Consider the following 19815-nt stretch of genomic DNA (forward strand, 5'->3'; position numbering starts at 1 on the left):
TTTGTAGGATCTTGCGGAGACATAGTTGGTGGTATTTCTCCAACCACTTGAGGTGTCTACTGTACATGATGCATGTCTCTGAGCCATACAATTGGTCATCCATCTCACCGCTGTGAAATAAACTGTTGTTGTGGAAATAAATACTATGGTAACATGCTGTTTTAATTTCAGATTTCCAGCATCCCAGTTCTGATAAAAGGACATTGATCTGAAATGCTGACTCTGTTTATTGATGGACATCCTGGAGAGATGTATGTTGGACATTACATATGATTATAAGGCACAGAAACAGACCATTCGGCCCAACCAGTCCATGTCGGCGTTTATGCTTCACTCGAGCCTCCTCCTGTCTTTCCTCATCTAAATCTATCAGCATAACCCTCTATTCCCTTCTCCCTCATATGCTTGTCTAGCCTCCTCTTAAATGCATCTATACTATTCACTTCAACCACTCCCTGTGGTAGCGAGGTCTACATTCTCACCGCTCTCTGGGTGAAGAAGTTTCTTCTGAATTCCCTATTGGATTTCTTGGTGACTATCTTATATTGATGGCCTCTAGTTATTCTCTTCCCCACAAGTGGAAAAATTCTCTCTGTATCCACTCTATCAAAAACTTTCCTAATTTTAAAGACCTCTATTTGGTCACCCCCTCAGTCTTCTTTTTTCAAGAGAAAATAGACACAGCCTGTTCATCCTTTTCTGATAACCTCACATTTTTGGTATCATCCTTGTAAATCTTCACTGCACCCTCTCAAGTGTCTCTATATGCTTTTCATAATATGGCGACCAAAATTGTACACAGCACTCCAAGCGTGGTCTAACCAAAGTTCGATACAAGTTGATCATATCTTCTCTACTTTTCAATTATATCCCTCGAGAAATAAACCCCAGTGCTTGGTTTGCTTTTTATGGCCTTGTTAACCTGTGTCAATACTTTTAGTGATTTGTGTATTTGTACTCCCAGATTCCTTTGCTCTTCTACCATCTAGATTCTTATTTTCAAAGTAATATGTGACCTCCTTATTTTTCTTGCCAAAATGTAATACCTCACATTTATGTGTGTTGAAATTCATTTGCCAATTATAAGCCTATTCTGCAAGTTTATTAATGTCCTCCTGTAATTTGTTGCCGTCCTCCTCAGTATTGACTATCCCCCCGAATTTGGTGGCATCTGCAAATTTATAAATTGTGTTTTTGATTCCAAAGTCTAAATTGTTAATATAAATAGTGAACAACATTGCTCCCAGCACTGAGCCTTGTGGGACCCCACTTTCCACCTTCTGCCACTCTGAATAGCTACCCTTTATCCCGACTCTCTGCTTTCTGTCTTGAAGCCAGCTAGTTATCCATTCTAATACTTGTCACAAGATTCCACATTCTCTGACATTATTCATCAGTCTATTATGGAGTACCTTAGCGAATGCCTTTTGGAAATCTAGATAAATTACATCTACTGCATTACCCTTGTCTACTCTCTCTGTTAGCTCTTCAAAGAATTCAATGAGGTTGGTCAAGCAAGACTTTACTTTTTGAAATCCATGCTGCCTATTTATTATTATATTTTTGGTTTCTAGATGTCCTATTATTTTTTTTTAGTAGGAATTCCTTTATTTTTCCTACCACGATGCAAAGCTGATTAGTTTATAGTTCCCTGGACATGTTCTATCTCTCTTCTTGGAGGGTGATTAAGGGTTAACAGTTGAATTATTTTATATCTTGAAGCAGCAAGCTTTCCAATATAAACTGGATGACTTTGAAGTGCTGTGAAAAGAATGCATAGCTTGTGTTTTGATACAAAACATGCTTGTGTAAGGAAATACATGACAGTAATGATGTCAGCCATGAGTGAATAAAATGTTACTTCAGGGTATAAACATAGTTAGGTTAATAAGCATGGGAAGGAGGAATCCATTAGCTATAGTATAGAAAGATGGCAGTCGGTAAAACTTTTTCTTCAAAGGGTTTAAGGACAGTTGGGGGGGAATGGTAACATACTGGTTATGTAATGGGACTAGTAATCCAGAGGTCTGGACTAATGATCCAGGGATGTGAGTTCAAATCCCACCATAGCAGCTGGGGAATTTAAATTTAGTTAATTAGATAAATCTGGAATTAAAAAAATAGTTAGTATCAGTAATGGTGACCATGTAACTACTGGTTTGTCATAAAAACCCATCTGGTTCACTAATTTAGAGAATGAAATCTGCTGTGCTTACCTGGTTTGGCCTATATATGACTCCAGATCCAGACAGCAAAGTGGTTGACTCTTAACTGCCCTCCGAAATGACCTAGCAAGCCACTCAGCTAAGGACAATGAGGAATGGGCAATAAATGCTGGCCTTGCCAGCAACGACACATCTTGTGATTGAATTTAAAAAAAAGTTAGCTCAGGGAAGTCTTATTTAGGGGAAGTAGCTTTGGGATAGACAACTACAAATGTTTACATAAACTGTCTGTTTTCACTGGATTTGGGAATAGATACTAATATGAGGTCTTATCTATGACATGTACCTTTGATGCAGCCAAAATATGGAACATAGTTTTCATCAGTTCTTTGGAGGACTCGAAACATACACAAACCAAAAAGCCACTCTCTGTGCACAGTTAGGCTGATCACCTGTACTGTGTATCAATAAAGTCTGTTCCGTATGACCTACATTGGCTCCCGGTTAAAAAACGCCTCGATTTCAAAATTTTCATCCTTCTTTTCAAATCTCTCCTTGGCCTCACCCTTCTCTATCTCTGTAATCTCCTTCAGACCAACATATCCCTGAGGTGTCTGTCCTCCTCTAATTCTGCCCTCATGAGCATCCCTGATTATAATCGCTCAATCATCGGTGGCCGTGCCTTTAGTTGTCTAGGCCTCAAGCTCTGGAATTCCCTGCCTAAACCTCTCCGCATCTCTCCCGCTCTTTCCTCCTTTAAGAAGCTCCTTAAAACCTACCTCTTTGACCGAGCTTTTGGTCACTTGCCCAAATTTCTCCTTATGTGGCTAGGTTTCAAATTTTTTGTCTCATAATATTCCTGTGAAGTGCCTTTGGATGTTTCACGACATTGGGAATTCAGAAGAATGAGAGGTGATCTTATCGAAACTTATAAGATTATGAGGGGGCTTGACAAGGTGGATGCAGAGAGAATGTTTCCACTGATGGGGGAGACTAGAACTAGGGGGTATAATCTTAGAATAAGGGGCCACCCATTTAAAACTGAGATGAGGAGGAATTTCTTCTCTCAGGGGGTTGTAAATCTGTGGAATTCGCTGCCTCAGAGAGCTGTGGAAGCTGGGTCATTGAATATATAAGATAGAAATAGACAGTTTCTTAACTGATAAGGGAATAAGGGGTTATGGGGAGCGAGCAGCAAAGTGGACCTGAGTCCATGATCAGATCAGCCATGATCGTCTTAAATGGCGGAGCAGGCTCGAGGGGCCGTATGGCCCACCCCTGCTCCTATTTCTTATGTTCTTATTAAGGAGGTTGACTGCTAATGTTTCTCTCTCCACAGATGCTGCCCAACCTGCTGAGTGCGTCCTGCATTTTTTGTCTTAAATCTCATTTGCCATGCATGCAATCAAGTAGGATGATTTTTTTTTTGGACATTGTACATTACCTATGCAGTCCGATATTCTCACTGTGCATTTCCACTTGAGGGCTGTGTGTATGTGCTGGTAATTAAGCCAGCTCAATAACTTCTGGAGAACCGCGAGAATCGGCATCGACGGGAAGCGCTGATTAATCGATGTCTGCTGGGCGAGATGATTGGATTCGTGAGGCAAAAAAATCCAGCTGCCGGACACCCAGGTTTTTATTACATCTGTTTGACAGATGAACAATACTCAAACTGAAATGAGTAACCTTTAATAAAAAACAAACAATGCTGGTAACCTTCACTGAGTCATGCAGCATCCGTGGAGAGAAGAAAGCAGTATTAACATTCATCGTCATCATCAGAGGCAGTTCCTCGGAATCAAGGAAGAATTGCTTCCACTCTTAAAATGAGTCCTTAGGTGGCTGAACAGTCCAATACGAGAACCACAGTCCCTGTCACAGATGCGACAGATAGTCATTGAGGGAAGGGGAGGGTGGGAGAGGTTTGCCCACCCACTCCTTCTGCTGCCTGCGCTTGATTTCCGCATGCTCTCGGCGATGAGACTCGAGGTGCTCAGTGCCCTCCCGGATGAACTTCCTGCACATAGGGCGATCTTTGGCCAGGGACGCCCAGGTGTCAGTGAGGATGTTGCATTTTTTCAGGGAGGCTTTGAGGGTATCCCTGTAATGTTTCCTCTGCCCACATTTAGCTCATTTTCTGGGAAGGAGTTCCGAGTAGAGCGCTTGCTTTGGGAGTCTCGTGTCTGGCATGCGAAACATAGATATATAGAAACATAGAAAATAGGTGCAGGAGTAGGCCATTCGGCCCTTCGAGCCTGCACCAGCATTCAATAAGATCATGGCTGATCATTCATCTCAGTACCCCTTTCCTGCTTTCTCTCCGTACCTCGTGATCCCTTTAGCCGTAAGGGCCATATCTTACTCCATCTTGAATATATCCAACGAACTGGCATCAGCAATTCTCTGCGGTGGGGAATTCCACAGGTTAACAACTCTCTGAGTGAAGAAGTTTCCCCTCATCTCAGTCCTAAATGACTTACCCCTTTTCCTTAGACTGTGACCCCTGGTTCTGGACTTCCCCAACTTCAGGAACATTCTTCCTGCATTTAACCTGTCCAGTCCCATCAGAATTTTATGTGGTTCTATTAGATCCCCTCTCATCCTTCTAAACTCCAGTGAATACAGGCCCAGTCAATCTAGTCTCTCCTCATATGTCAGTCCTGCCATCCCGGGAATCTATCTGGTGAACCTTCGCTGCACTCCCTCAATAGCAAGAACATCCTTCCTCAGATTTGCAGATGAAGACTGAACACAATATTCCAGGCGAGGCCTCATCAAGAACCTGTACAAATGCAGTAAGATCTCCCCGCTCTCATACTCAAATCCTCTAGCTATGAAGGCCAACATACCATTTGCCTTCTTCACTGCGTGCTGTACCTGCATGCCAACTTTCAATGACTGATGTACCATGACATCCAGGTCTCGTTGCACCTCCCCTTTTCCTAATCTGATGATGCCATTTAGATAATATTCTGCTTTCATGTTTTTGCCCCCGAAGTGGATAACCTCACATTTATCCACATTATACTGCATCTGCCATGCATTTGCCCACTCACCTAACCTGTCCAAGTCACACTGCAGCCTCTTAGCGTCCTCCTCACAGCTCACACCGCCACCCAGCTTTGTGTCATCTGCAAACTTGGAGATATTACACTCAATTCCTTCATCGAAATCATTAATGTATATTGTAAATAGCTGGGGTCCCAGCACTGAGCCCTGCGGCACTCACTAGTCACTGCATGCCATTCTGAAAAGGACCCGTTTATCCCAACTCTCTGCTTCCTGTCTGCCAACCAGTTCTCTATCCACATCAGTACATTACCCCCAATAACATGTGCTTTAATTTTGCACAGCAATCTCTTGTGTGGGACCTTGTCAAAAGCTTTTTGAAAGTCCAAATACACCACATCCACTGGTTCTCCCTTGTTCACTCTACTAGTTACACACTCAAAAAATTCTGGAAGATTTGTCAAGCATGATTTCCCTTTCATAAATCCATGCTGACTTGGACCGATCCTGTCACTGCTTTCCAAATGTGCTGCTATTTCATCTTTAATAATTAATTCCAACATTTTCTCCACTACTGATGTCAGGCTAACCGGTCTATAATTGCCAGTTTTCTTTTTCCCTCCTTTCTTAAAAAGTGGTGTTACATTAGCTACCCTCCAGTCCATAGGAACTGATCCAGAGGTGATAGACTGTTGGAAAATGATCACCAATGCATCGACTATTTCTAGGGCTACTTCCTTAAGTACTCTGGGATGCAGCCTATCAGGCCCCGGGGATTATCGGCCTTCAATACCATCAATTTCCCCAAACACAATTTTCCGTCTATTAAGGATTTCCTTCAGTTCCTCCTTCTGCTAGACCCTCGGTCCCCTAGTATTTCCGGAAGGTTATTTGTGTCTTCCTTCGTGAAGAGAGAACCAAAGTATTTGTTCAATTGGACTGCCATTTCTTTGTTCCGCATTATAAATTCACCTGAATCTGACTGCAAGGGACCTACGTTTGTCACTAATCTTTTTCTTTTCACATATCTATAGAAGCTTTTGCAGTCAGTTTTTATGTTTCCAGCAAGCTTCCTCTCAGACTCTATTTTTGCGCTCCTAATGAAATCCTTTGTCCTCCTCTGCTGATTTCTAAATTTCTTCCAGTCCTCGGTTTTGCTGCTTTTTCTGGCCAATTTATATGCCTCTTCCTTGGATTTAACACTATCCCTAATCTAACTTGTTAGCCACGGTTGAGCCACCTTTCCCGTTTTATTTTTACTCCAGACCGGGATGTATAATAGTTGAAGTTCATCCATGTGATCTTTAAATGTTTGCCATTGCATATCCACCTTCAACCCTTTAAGTATCATTCACCAGTCTACATTAGCCAATTCACATCTTATACCATCGAAGTTACCTTTCCTTAAGTTCAGGACCCTAGTCTCTGAATTAAGTGTGTCACTCTCCATCTTGATAAAGAATTCTACCATATTATGGTCACTCTTCCCCAAAGGGTCTCGCACAACAAGATTGCTAATTAGTCCTTTCTCATTACATATCACCCTGTCTAGGATGGCCAGCCCTCTAGTTGGTTCCTCGATGTATTGGTCAAGAAAACCATTCCTAATACACTCCAGGAAATCCTCCTCCACTGTATTGTTACCAGTTTGGTTAGCCCAATCTCTATGTAGATTAAAGTCACCCATGATAACTGCTGTACCTTTATTGCACGCATCCCTAATTTCTTGTTTGATGCTGTCCTCAACCTCACTACTACTGTTTGCTGGTCTGTACACAACTCCCACTAGCGTTTTCTGCCCTTTGTTATTCCGCAGCTCCACCCATACAGATTCCACATCATCCAAGCTAATGTCCTTCCTTACTATTGTGTTAATTTCCTCTTTAACCAGCAACGCTACCCCATCTCCTTTTCCTTCCTGAATGTTGATGTCAATTATATCATATTCATTCATTGCTGCCTGTGCAGTTAATTCCTCCACCTTATTACGAATACTCCTCGCACTGAGGCACAGAGCCTTCAGGCTTGTCTTTTTAATACTTTGCCCCTTTAGAATTTTGCTGTAATGTGGCCTTTTTTGATTTTTGCCTTGGGTTTCTCTGTCCTCCACTTTTACTTTTCTTCTTTCTATCTTTTGGTGCTGCCCCCATTCTACTTCCCTTTGTCTCCCTGCTTAGGTTCCCATCCCCCTGCCATATTAGTTTAACCCCTCTCCAACAGCACTAGCAAACACTCCCCCTAGGACATTGGTTCCAGTCCTGCCCAGGTGAATACCGTCCAGTTTGTACTGGTCCCACCTCCCCCAGAACCGGTTCCAAAGTGCTAGGAATTTGAATCGCTCCCTTCTGCACCACTCCTCAAGCCACACCTGATATCCTGCAATTCTGACTAGCACGTGGCACTGGTAGCAATCATAAGATTACTACCTTTGAGGTCCGACTTTTTAATTTAACTCCTAGCTCCCGAAATTCACTTTGTAGAATCTGATCCCATTTTTTACCTTTATCGTCGGTACTTATATGCACCACGACAACTGGCTGTTCACCCTCCCCCTCCAAAATGTCCTGCAAACGCTCCGAGGCATTCTTGACCCTTGCACCAGGGAGGCAACATACCACCCTGGAGTCTCTATTGCGGCCGCAGAAAAGTCTATCTATTCCCCTACAATAGAATCCCCTACCACTATAGCTCTCCCACTCATTTTCCTGCCCTCCTGTGCAGCAGAGCCACCCATGGTGCCATGGACTTGGCTGCTGCTGCCCTCCCCTGTTGAGTCATCCCCCTCAACAGTACCCAAGGCGATGTATCTGTTTTGCAGGGGGATGACCGCAGGGGACCCCTGCACTACCTTCCTTCCACTGCTCTTCCTGTTGGTCTCCCATTCCCTGTCTGTCTGTGTAACCTTTACCTGCGGTAAGACCAACTCACTAAACGTGCTATTCACGGCATCCTCAGCATCGCGGATGCTCCAGAGTTAATCCACCCGCAGCTCCAGTGCCGCAATACGGTCTGTCAGGAGCTGCAGCAGGATACACTTCCCATACATGTAGTCATCAGGGACACTGGAAGCGTCCCTGAGTTCCCACATAGCACAGGATGAGCATGACACGTGTCCAAACTCTCCTGCCATGACTTAACCTCTAGATTAACTTAATTTGGCAACAACAATGATAAAGGTTACCTGCTGATAAAGGAAAAGAAAAAGAAAAACTACTCACCAATCACCAGCCAATCACTTACCCCTTGGCTGTGACATCACCTTTTGAGTTTTTTCTACTTCTTTGTTTACCTTCTGCCCCTGCTGCAGCTGCATCAGCTGGCTTCCCAAACTCACGGGCCTTTTATAGGCCTCCGCCAACTCCCCGGACTCACACTGCTCCGAACTCCCGCCTCCCAACGACGCTGGGCCTTTTATAGTCCTCCGCAGACTCCATGGGCTCGCGCTGCTCCGAACTCTACCTCTCCGATGACGTTGGACCTTTTATAGGCCTCCCCCAACTCCCCGGACTCGCGCTGCTCCGAATTCCCACCTCCCGACGATGTTGGGCCTTTTATAGGCCTCCGCCGACTCCCCGGACTCGTGCTGCTCCGAACTCTGCGAACAGTGGAGCTGATCAAGTGTGGTCAGTGCTTCAATGCTGGACATGTTGGCCTGGTCGAGGATGCTAATATTGGTGCGTCTGTCCTCCCAATGGATTTGTAGGATCTTGTGGAAGCATCGTTGGTGGTATTTCTCCAGCGACTTGAGGTGTCTACTGTACATGGTCCTTGTATCTGAGCCATACAGGAGGGCAGGTATTACTACAGCCCTGTGGACCATGAGCTTGGTGGCAGAATTGAGGGCTTGGTCTTCAAACACTCTTTTCCTCAAGAGGCCGAAGGCTGCACTAGCGCACTGGAGGCGGTGTGGAATCTCGTCGTCAATGTCTGCTCTTGTTGATAAGAGGCTCCCGAGATAAGGGAAGTGGTCCACATTGTCCAGGGCCGCGCCGTGGATCTTGATGACTGGTATTAACATTAGTCAGGCAGCGATAACCTTTCATCCGAACCGGTCATCGACCTGAAAGGTTACGCCAAGCTTCCTCCCTCCACAGATGCTGCCTAACCAGCATGCTCTGTCTTTTATTTCAGATCTGCAACACACATCCTCCACATTTTGCTTTTTGTTTGATTGGGTAAACTTTTAACGTTTGTAATTCAAGAAGAAACACTTGATGAATGTGAAAGTTACACTAGTAGAGAATGGATGACTTGAAAAATAGCATCTCCTTCATTGTAGGAGAGCCTTCCGTATTGTAAACAGTACTTCTATGTATTAAAAAAATAGCTCAAGTCTGTGGATGTCAAGTTCCCTGCAATCTCAGTGATGTAGTACAAAGCCAACCATTGCTCAGGGACCCTATTACATTTTTGAGATGTTGTGATTCATGGGCTCCCTTTGTTACATAAACCGTGTTTTATAACATTCATCACATCTTTTTCCCCTGCCATCATGACAATCCGTGCAGCCACAGATCACAAGTTCTGCTCTCAATTCACTAGGTGGCACTACAGCATGATCTGTGAAGTAAGTACTCGAAGAGTAGATCATGCCGGTTCAACGTGGTACAATGTCACGCTTGACAGTACTGTCGCTTCCATGTTCAGTTTCAGTCCCACACAATAGCAATATACAGTTCTGAGTATCAGACTTAATGTGTACTGGGGATTAAGTTACGTAGAATTACACATAATTCACAGCACAGGAACAGGCAATTCAACCCAACTGGTCTGTGCCAGTGTTTATGCTCCCATCGAGCCTCCTCCCACCTTAGCTCATCTCACCCTATCTGCACATCCTTCTATTCCTTTCTCCCTCAACTACTCCTTGTGGTAGCAAGTTCCACACTCTAACCACTCTCTGCGTAAAGAAAACTCCCTTGAATACTTTACGGGATTTATTAGTGACTATCTTGTATTAATGGCCCCTAGTTTTGGACTCTCCACAAATGGAAACATCTACTCTATGTCTACCTTATGAAACCCATTCATAATTCTAAAGACCTCTATTCGGTCACTCCTCAGCCAGCCTATTCAGTCTTTCCTGATAGTTATAACCTCTCAATTCTGGTATCATCCTTGTCAATATTTTTTGCACCTTCGTCAGTGCCTCTGTATTCTTTTAGCAATTTGGAGACCAGGGGCTGGAAATTGCCCCTCTCCTTAAGGCCTCTTAACACCGGGGAGCGGCGGCCATGCTGCGGAGTGCAATGGCCGCTGACTTTTCGTGTAATGGCCGCCATGAACGGGAGAGCTGTGATGACGCGGTGCCGTGATGACGTCATCGCGGCGGCCACTCCGCACCGCCCCCCAACTTCCGCCCCTCAGGTGTTGCCACCGCCGCATAACCGCCCCACTAAGAGCGACTTCCGGATCCGAATAAAAAAAAACAACAAAGAGTGGAATGTTGCTCAAGAGGCAACCTCAACTACCGCCGTGGTAAAAGCTACTGAGACGGGGTGCGTGCGCCCCCGTTTCAGGCGGGGGGGAAATTTCGGCCGCCAGAATTGTACACGGTGCTCCAAGTATGGTCTAACCAAGGCTCTGTATACATTTACCATAACCTCTCTGCTGTTCAATTCTATTATCTAGAAATAAACCCCAGAGCTTGTTTGCATTTTTATGGCTTTGTTAACTTGTGATGCTACTTTTAATGATTTGGAAATATGTACTGCCTTTGTTCCTCTGCCCCATTTAGAGACTTATTTTCGAAGGAGTATGTGACCTCCTTGTTCCTCCGACCAAAAATGCATCATCTCACACTTATCAATATTGAAATTAATTTGCATTTACACACCCATTCTGCAAGTTTATTAATGCCTTCATATATTTTGTCGCAGTCTTCCTCAGCATTAACTACAACCTCCCAATTTGATGTAATCCGCAAATCTTGAAATTGTACCTCTGATTCCTGAGTCCAAATTGTTTATGTAAACAGTGAACAGCAGTGATCCCAGCACCGATCCTTGTGGATCACCACTTCCTACCTTCCGCGAGTCTGAGTATGCACTGTTTTCTGTTTTGTAGCCAGTTTGCTGTCCATTGTTCAATTTTCCTTTACTTGTTTGAATCTAAGTCCCCTTGTCTAACTCTTGCACCTTGTTTTAAAGTAATTTTTCTATATCCTTAACTATTGTGCATGCTGATGGTAAGTACTGCAGTGAATCAAATGCGCCAGGGTGATTTCCCGGACTAGTTTCGATCGCCTTGATGGGTCGGAGAGGAATTTTCCCAGATTTTTTCCCCCCAATTGGCCTCGGTTTTTCTCTGGTTTTTGCCTCTCCCAGCAGATCACATGGCTCTGGTTGGGGTGGAGTGTAGAATGTTTCATTATAGGAGGTGTCGCAGTTGTGTGGGGTGGACTGGTTGGGCTGGGTGCTCTTTACCTTTCCGCTATTGTTCATAGGTTTATATGTAACCTTCAGGGCTGCTGACTGAGGGCCGTGAGGCTCTTTGTCGGTCGGCACGGACACGTTGGGCCGGAATGGCCTCCTTCTGAGCTGTAAATTTCTATGTTTCTATGTTTCTATTGGATCACTACTCAGATGCCTTTTCTCCAGGCTAAAAAGCCCAGGTTTCCTCACAATCCAGGCCTCCAACACTCACAATCTTGGGTCTTCTCTGCACTACGTCTACCACTTGATTGTCTCTTATGTTTCTTGGCGACCGGAACTGGTTACAATATTAAGCTGTGGTCTGATCAGAGAAGTGTCCATAGAAACATAGAATCATAGAAAATAGGTGCAGGAGTAGGCCATTCGGCCCTTTGAGCCTGCACCACCATTCAATATGATCATGGCTGATCATGCAACTTCAGTACCCCTTTCCTGCTTTCTCTCCATACCCCTTCATCCCTTTAGCCGTAAGGGCCACATCCAACTCCCTTTTGAATATATCTAACGAAGTGGCCTCAACAACTTTCTGTGGTAGAGAATTCCACAGGTTCACAATTTCACAGGTCCAGTTTGATGATTTACTTAATAGTCAAGTGTTTTGGCTGTGCAGTTCAACATTCTGCTGGCATTGTTGACTGCTGCATTTGTTGGACATGTTCTCATTGTATCATTAGCAGCATGGAGTCAACTAAGGCTCCGAGGTCTCTTTCAGATTCATCCTGAGCTATTTCAACACCATTCATGCCATACGTGAGTTGTTTATTATCTCCCCACCATGTGCAGTACTTTGCACTTGTCTGCATTAAATGCCACTGATCTGCCCATAGATTGTCCAACTTATTCTTTAATTTCTGAGCTGCTGCCTCTGATTCCATCGCAGCTCTTATGTGCTATTTATCTCCAGCAGATATTCAGTTTCTGATCCCAGGTTATTTATGTGTAAATGCTGATCCCAATCCCAAGCTCTGCAGCATGGCACTCAGTCATTGCACCCTGCCAAAACAGCCAGTTTCTTATGCAGTCCCAGAGTTTACACTGAATCGCCACAGCTTTGCGTTTGACAAGTAGCCTTTCGTCTGGAACCTTGTCACATGTCTTTTGAAACTCTAGTTACACTGTGTAGGTCTTGCCACTTCCTCAAAAAACTCAAGGGGATTGGTCAAGTATGATCCTCCTGTTCTGAATTCATGATTACTCGGTTGTTATTGTACAGATAATCCTCAAGTCTACCCCTCATAATCAATTCCATTATTTTACGCACATGCTTATTTGTACTGCAAAAATGGCCGCCATGCTCCACCCTTTGTCTATGATTGGTCCCCTTGGAGGATAAGCCACACCCTGAAGTTTCACAGGAATATGTAACTGGAACTGCCCATCCCAAGGTCTCACTTACTTTGCAAATTGTAACTCCATCCACTTTGACTTCCTGAAGCGACAGAGGACAGAGCTCCCCAGAAGACAGCAAGGGCCAGCCAAAGTGTCTTACCCCAGTCCAAGTGCATACCTCCCCAGCCAAAATGCATGCTTCCCCCAGCCGTAGTGCCTTATCCCAGCTCAAGTGCATCCTTCCCCCACCCCCACCGCATCATAGATGGGCATTGTGTATGGATTGTTAACAGGTTTATTGGGTATGAAGTGAACTGAATATCATCCACCCCAACGATGTCCCTTGTAGCGGGTTGGAAGAATGTAATCTGTATTCCCCCACCCTTGTCTCTCGCTCTCACCCCCAGCCTCTCTCTCTCTCTGCCCAGTCTCTCTCTCTCCCCCCAGCCTCTCTCACTCTCCCCAGCCTCTATCTCTCCCCACAGCCTCCCTCTCTCCCCCCAGCCTCTCTATCTCTCCACCCCAGCCTCTCTCCTCGCCCCCCACCCAGCCTCTCTCTCTCTGTCCCTCAGCCTCTCTCTCCCCCCAGCCTCTCTCTCCCCCAAGCCTCTCTCTCTCCCCCCAGCCTCTCTCTCCCCCCAGCCTCTCTCTCTCCCCCCAGCCTCTCTCTCTCCCACCAGTCTATCTCCTCCCAACCCCCGCCGGCAGCCTCTCTCTCTCTCCCACCCCCAGCCTCTCTCTCCCCCCCAGCCTCTCTCTCTCCCACCAGTCTCACCCCCCCCCCCCGAGCCTCTCTCTCTCTCCCACCCCCAGCCTCTCTCTCCCCCCCAGCCTCTCTCTCTCCCCCCAGCCTCACTCTCCCCCCCACCCAGCCTTTCTCTCCCCCCCCAGCCTCTCTCTCCCCACCCCCGCAGCCACTCTTCCCCTCCCCGTCTCTCCCCTCACTCCAGCTTCTCTCTCGCTTTCGACCCAAAACATTAACTCTGTTTTTCTCTCCACAGATGCTGCCTGACCCATTGAGATTTCCAGCATTTTCTGCTTTTATTTCCGATTCCAGCATCTGCAGTATTTTGCTTTTGTATTAACATTTATCAACGCTGGCTTGTGCTTTATTCTAAGTTGTTCTCCTTGTTCTTGTTAGTGTCGCCTTGTGAGTGAAAGGACCATAAGTCCAATCCTAATCAGTCTGGTGATGGAACGATCATGTGTTCAACCACTTGATGATCTGTGTAAATGCAAGTTCTTGCTTTCTTTAACCAGGAGAATATTCAATCACCGGCTTCTAGTTTCACTGACAATTAGAAGAATAGAGGTCTATCAAACAATGAACGGACTTCGTGGCTTAAATGTCCTTCTATATTCGTATAAAGAAATATAAAGATAAGTAAGGCCATTCGGCCCATCATGTTTCCATGGAAACCTATGATTCGTTTCCTCCAATCTCAGCATCGAAATGCCTCTTGAAAACCGTCCCTGTTTAAATTAAACACTGAGAACTGTTGCTACACAAACCAGGTATATATGTGTTGGGCGTGTTATTTGATGACTAATGGACAATGCAGGAATTTCGATGCTCATCGTGTGTGGCTACGTACTGAAGTTTTACCGCAAAAAGTCCCAGGCCCAGAAATTGGCCTCTTTAGCATCTCGCGTTATTGCCTCCTGGGGGGGAGGGGGATAACAGGTGCTAAGCACTTACCGACCGGGCGCGACGAGAAGGTCCACTCCTACTATATTCGGTGCGGTAAGTGACAAAAATGCTGAAATTGTCTCTTGGAACTTTTTTCACTGCTTTTCCCCCGCGATTGATCAGCCTGCATTGATGACTCTGCTACAGTGCATTTAGTGATTCATTTCCACAAATTTATAAAAACAAGTTCCTTGAGCCAATTTGTGAAGGGTTTACGAAGATTATGGGTCTCTTCATTCACCACAATACTTCTGGGGTGGTTACTTTGCTCAACGACTTCCTCACTTCCACCTCTGGTGTGGGGGTCATTGGAGCTGCACGAAGGAGTGGTGAATGATTCTGGAGCGGCGTGATCGGAGCCCAGGAGAGGCGTGAGTTTGGGGCCCAGAAGAGGCGAGGGCCCAGGGGCAGCACGGGCCAGCCCGCACTGCGATGTGTGCGTGCAGTAGGTCCGTGCAGCAGAGCGGGTCTCCAGTCGTCTTGGTTAATCCTCACCACTGGACTAAGACCCAGCTCTGTCAAACCCGTGTGATGGCTGGTGTGCACACGTTAAAAAAATAATCCATGCACAGCCCTCTTCCACCCTTCAGAGCAGGTAACTTTTTTTCTTGCAGAGCCTGCAGCAATGGCCCTTCCCTTTAAGGGAGGGAAGGAGCCTTCCAACGCAGAATATTATGCAGCACTGCACAACCACCGCCCCACCTGCTGCCTTTTGCTCTCCAAGAAGGAACTGGAGCCCTTGATTTAGCGCTCCACTTCCTTCCTGGAGCACAACGGCCGAAATGTTTTAGAAGTTAGAAAACATTAGTGCCTGGCTCCAAATGGGGTACTCCAGAATTACTCCCCCCACCTAGAATTAGTGAATTTTCTGGTTAGAGTACTCATTCCAGATACAACTTCATAATCTTGCCATACCATACAAATTGAGACTATTTGAAACCAATTTTTAAAAACTAATTTACAATGAAAACAAATTGAAGCATCAAAAGTGTATTTTTGCACTAAACAGATATTTAATTGGTTGTTGCTTTCAGTAAAGTGGCCATTAAATAAACAAAAAGACTGTACATACCTGTTCCACATCGTACGCGAGTAGTACATACTTCATATCTGGTGATACTTCGTATCTGCTGACTTGAAATGCTTGCTGTGAAAATAAAAATGCTTCCATTAAGTAAACACAATTCAAATTGGGCACGCTAAAAATTACATTTTCTAAATCCTTAGCATGTTATCTGAAGCAAATATTTTCACCCATTCATAAATCATCATGACCTCTTGACCAATCAGATTTCCTTCTTGCCTCAATGAGCATAGAGCGGTCTGGATCATACACTTTCCACCAGAAAGTATTCCGTTTCCATGGCACCTACCTCATTCTGGGGGCCCATGCTGTTTTATTGGCTATCTCTCTGTCCCCATGAGTTCTCCCCTGCTCCCACTCTCAAGGGTTCCCCAGGGGTTGGTGATACACCCCGACACCTCACCATGGTGGTAATTATACACGTGTGAGCCTCGACAACCAGTGTTTGACAGGCTATCCCATGCTACACAGGGCATCGCAACTGAGCTCGCCCCCTTGGCTAACATCTGCACACGTACACTTCCAGCAGAGGTTACTTGACAGCAGTCAGGTGTGAAATTCTGGCCAAGCCTTTGATCCAGGGGTTCGTTGTGACAGGCACATCAGTTCAGATCAGCTGACACAGCACAGACAGCGAATGAACCTGGCCAGTTTCTGATGTGCCTGGCCTCGGCTACTCCCTCAACACCGGACAAGACTTCATTTCACGTTTAATCCCCCAGAGAAGTAACTTTATGGCGTGGAAAACGAATGCCCAAACTTTAGAGAATCCTGCAGCTTATTGATCATGTTTTTAACCACCCACATCCAATCCAGATGATTACCTTGAATGACCGTTTCCCATTCAGCAATGATTTTGACAGGTATTTGTCACAACAACAAGAGCGACTGCTAACAGGTCAGATTTCCTGCACTGAATACAGCTTCAATTCTGGGCTGAGTGATAAGATCGGAGGCCATCTCTATAAAAGAATGCTCTGACAATGCTTTTAGGCACTTATTGCCACAGTGAGAGTGCCATTTCATCACTAATACCTCGAAGTCCCACAGTGTTGACTATTGATAGAGCGGAGTTTAGTGCAGCCAAGTAACTTTATGGTGTGGAAAACAAATGCCCAAACTTTAGAGAATCTTGCAGTTTATTGATCATGTTTTTAACCACCCACATCCAATCCAGATGATTACCTTGAATGACCGGTTCCCATTCAGCAATGATTCTGACAGGTATTCGTCACAACAAGAGTGACTGCTAATCAGAAAATCATATTTGATCTCTCCAAAATCTCATCACACATACCACGGTCTCATAATACCAAACATAAGGAAATGTAAATACGGAGAACTCCCAATAAACAAGAATAAGAATAGAAGAATGTTCTGATCCAGGGAAAAGCCTATTCCTGTCTCTCTGTCCCCATGAATTTTCCCATTCACAGATCAGCTTGGGGGTCATGTTGACTTCGGGCAACAGTGTAATACAGGCGATATCGATTCAGATGCCCGCTCTCTATTATCATATCCAATCGGGAGAGGTGTACAACAGGTGGTTGAATCAATATCGCCCCGTCTGACGGTTGTTGAAGTAATTTTTTTATTCGTTCATGGGTTGTGGGTGTCGCTGGCAAGGCCAGCATTTATTGCCCATCTCAATTGGCCCTTGAGAAGGTGGCGGCGGTGACCACCATTTGAAAGGACAGTTACGAGTCAACCACATTGCTGTGGATCTGAAGTCACATAGGCCAGACCGGGTAAGGGCAGCAGATTGCCTTCCCGGAAGGACATGAGTAAACCAGATGGATTTTTACGACAATTCTGTAGTTTCATGGGGCCCGAACTTGGTGGAAGCCAAGACCCGCCCAAGTGATGCGCAAACGACAGCCGATGGCTGCCGAAAGACCGGGTGGTACTTTGCCAGGAAGATCCCTCTAAAAGCGATGGTAGTCCGGCCGGCGGTCAAATAACAGCTTACACCGTCAATCTGGGCGGCAGCGGGTGGGAGCTCTCAATCTCGGTGACCCTTTTTCAATACAGCTCAAATTTAAAATCACACCCCCTCCCCACCCTCTTCTTTCCACCCAAGTGTAAAACCTTCACTTTGTGCAATCTGCTGACAGGAGCAAAGCTCGCTGTGAGAACTCCAGCCAAAGTGCAGCGAGCAGTCAGGCTCGCAATTCATTCCCAGCTCACATCAAGTTCCCATCTACCCATGAGAATATCTAAGGCCAGGCCCTAAACTTGTAATAAAAGAGTAATAATATAATAGTTGCACTGTAGTTGAACTTTGTGTTTCTTGCAGAACACTGAAGGGCACTGCCGATAGTTGAAGTAGTTCAGAGGACGGTGTTGGTGATTATACATGTGTTTTATTAAAGGCACCAGCTGAATGCGACCTTTTTTAAGTGCTTGGTAAACTAGTCTCACTGACTGCATGGGGGTTTCTGTAACAACATCTTCTCGGTCAGTGTCTCCATTTTGCTCTCCCCTGACTGTGGGTTGGCTTCCTCCTCTATGCATAAGCTATTGGAAAGGAAGAATCGGAAAGGAAACAGGGAGAAGAGAGGGATGTGACAATCAAAAAAAAAAAGTTTTTATTAATTCATGGGATGTGGGTGTCGCTGGAAAGGCTGGCATTTATTGCCCATGCCTAATTGCCCTTGAAGAGGTGGTGGTGAGCCGCTTTCTTGAACCACTGCAGTCCGTGTGGTGAAGGCGCTCCCACAGTGCTGTTAGGGAGGGAGTTCCAGGGTTTTGACCCAGCGACGATGAAGGAACGGCGATATATTTCCAAGTCAGGATGATGTATGACTTGGAGGGGAACGTGGAGGTGGTGGTGTTCCCCTGCGCCTGCTGCCCTTGTCCTTCTAGGTGGTAGATGTCTTAGGTTTGGGAGGTGTTGCCGAAGAAACCTTAGCAAATTGCTGCAGTGCATCTTGTAGATGGTACACACTGCAGTCACGGTATGTCGGCGATGGAGGCGGTGAATGGTTAAGGTGGTGGATAGGGTGCCAATAAAGTGGGCTGCTTTGTCCTGGATGGTGTCGAGCTTCTTGAGTGTTGTTGGAGCTGCACTCATCCATTAAAATGGATTGTTGCAGTTGAATAACTACTACCCACACAGGCCTCCTGCTGAGCTGTGAATGCTATGCTTTCTATGGTTAAGCTCAGTTCTGCATCATTCAGCAGATCACGTTTATCTTTGAGATCCTGATAGGGCTGTACTGGAAGGCTTCTCCTGATCTATTGATACATCTGAAGCCCTGCTTCATTCTGGCAGTGAATGTTTTATCATGGTCCTAGCAGTTGCATGGTCCTCATTTAACCTGTAGCTGGCACAGGGGTGCGATTAGCTGGAACTGAATAGAGCAGCTTGGCTTTCCAAGGAGCCACCTTTCACTCTACCTTTGCCTTCCAAAAATCGTAGCACAAATGTCCTTTTCAAAATTAATAAAGACATGCATTTATATAGCGCCTTTCACGATCTCTGGACATCCCAAAATGCTTTACAACCAATGAAGTATTTTTGAAGTGTAGTCACTGTTGTAATGTAGGGACCGTGTGATAATGACCAGATAATCTGTTTCAGGGATAAATATTGGCCAGGGCAGAACTCCCCAGCTTTTCTTCAAAATAGCACCATGGAATCTTTTTACGTCCACCTGAGAGAATGGACAGCGTCTCAGTTTATCATCTCATCTGAATGACGGCACCTCCGACAATGCAACGCTCCTTCAGTACTGCACTGGAGCATCAGCCTAAATTTTGTGCTTATGTCTCAGGAGTGGGACTTGAACCCACAACCTTCTGGCTCAGAGGCGAGGACAGCTACCCACTGAGCCACCACCCAAAAAAACCTCACTATCTATGTCGCCGGACGTTCCACAGGCTATCTGGGATATCACCACTTTAAAGAAGCACAGAGGTTGACCACGCAGGATCCTTTTCTTCCAAATTCATGTTGGCTTCTGTTTAGTAGAGTTATTGTAGAGTTACTCCTGATAATTGAACTGAGTCTAATGGGTCTGTTCTAGCACCCTTTTTGAATATGGACACCACATCGGAGCAATTCCAATCTACTGGTACTTCCTTAGAGTATCGCCTTCG

The 19815-nt window shown here is 45.4% G+C and overlaps 1 protein-coding gene across 4 annotated transcripts in view; it reads right to left on the reverse strand.

Annotated features, from left to right (window-relative positions):
* Positions 1 to 19815, reverse strand: part of dpp6a (dipeptidyl-peptidase 6a) — an 828704-nt gene that overhangs the window by 459778 nt on the left and 349111 nt on the right. For all 4 annotated transcript variants that reach the window (XR_011593400.1, XM_070881647.1, XM_070881648.1 and 1 more), the window contains one exon: positions 15703 to 15777. Coding sequence is in view for 3 of the 4 variants with exons in the window: in XM_070881647.1 (XP_070737748.1) it covers positions 15703 to 15777 (75 nt within the window). In the remaining variant the exon portion in view is untranslated. The remainder of the gene's footprint in view (positions 1 to 15702; positions 15778 to 19815) is intronic.

The sequence above is a fragment of the Pristiophorus japonicus genome, chromosome 5 (genome assembly GCF_044704955.1).
Source record: "Pristiophorus japonicus isolate sPriJap1 chromosome 5, sPriJap1.hap1, whole genome shotgun sequence".
Lineage (NCBI taxonomy): Eukaryota > Metazoa > Chordata > Chondrichthyes > Pristiophoridae > Pristiophorus > Pristiophorus japonicus.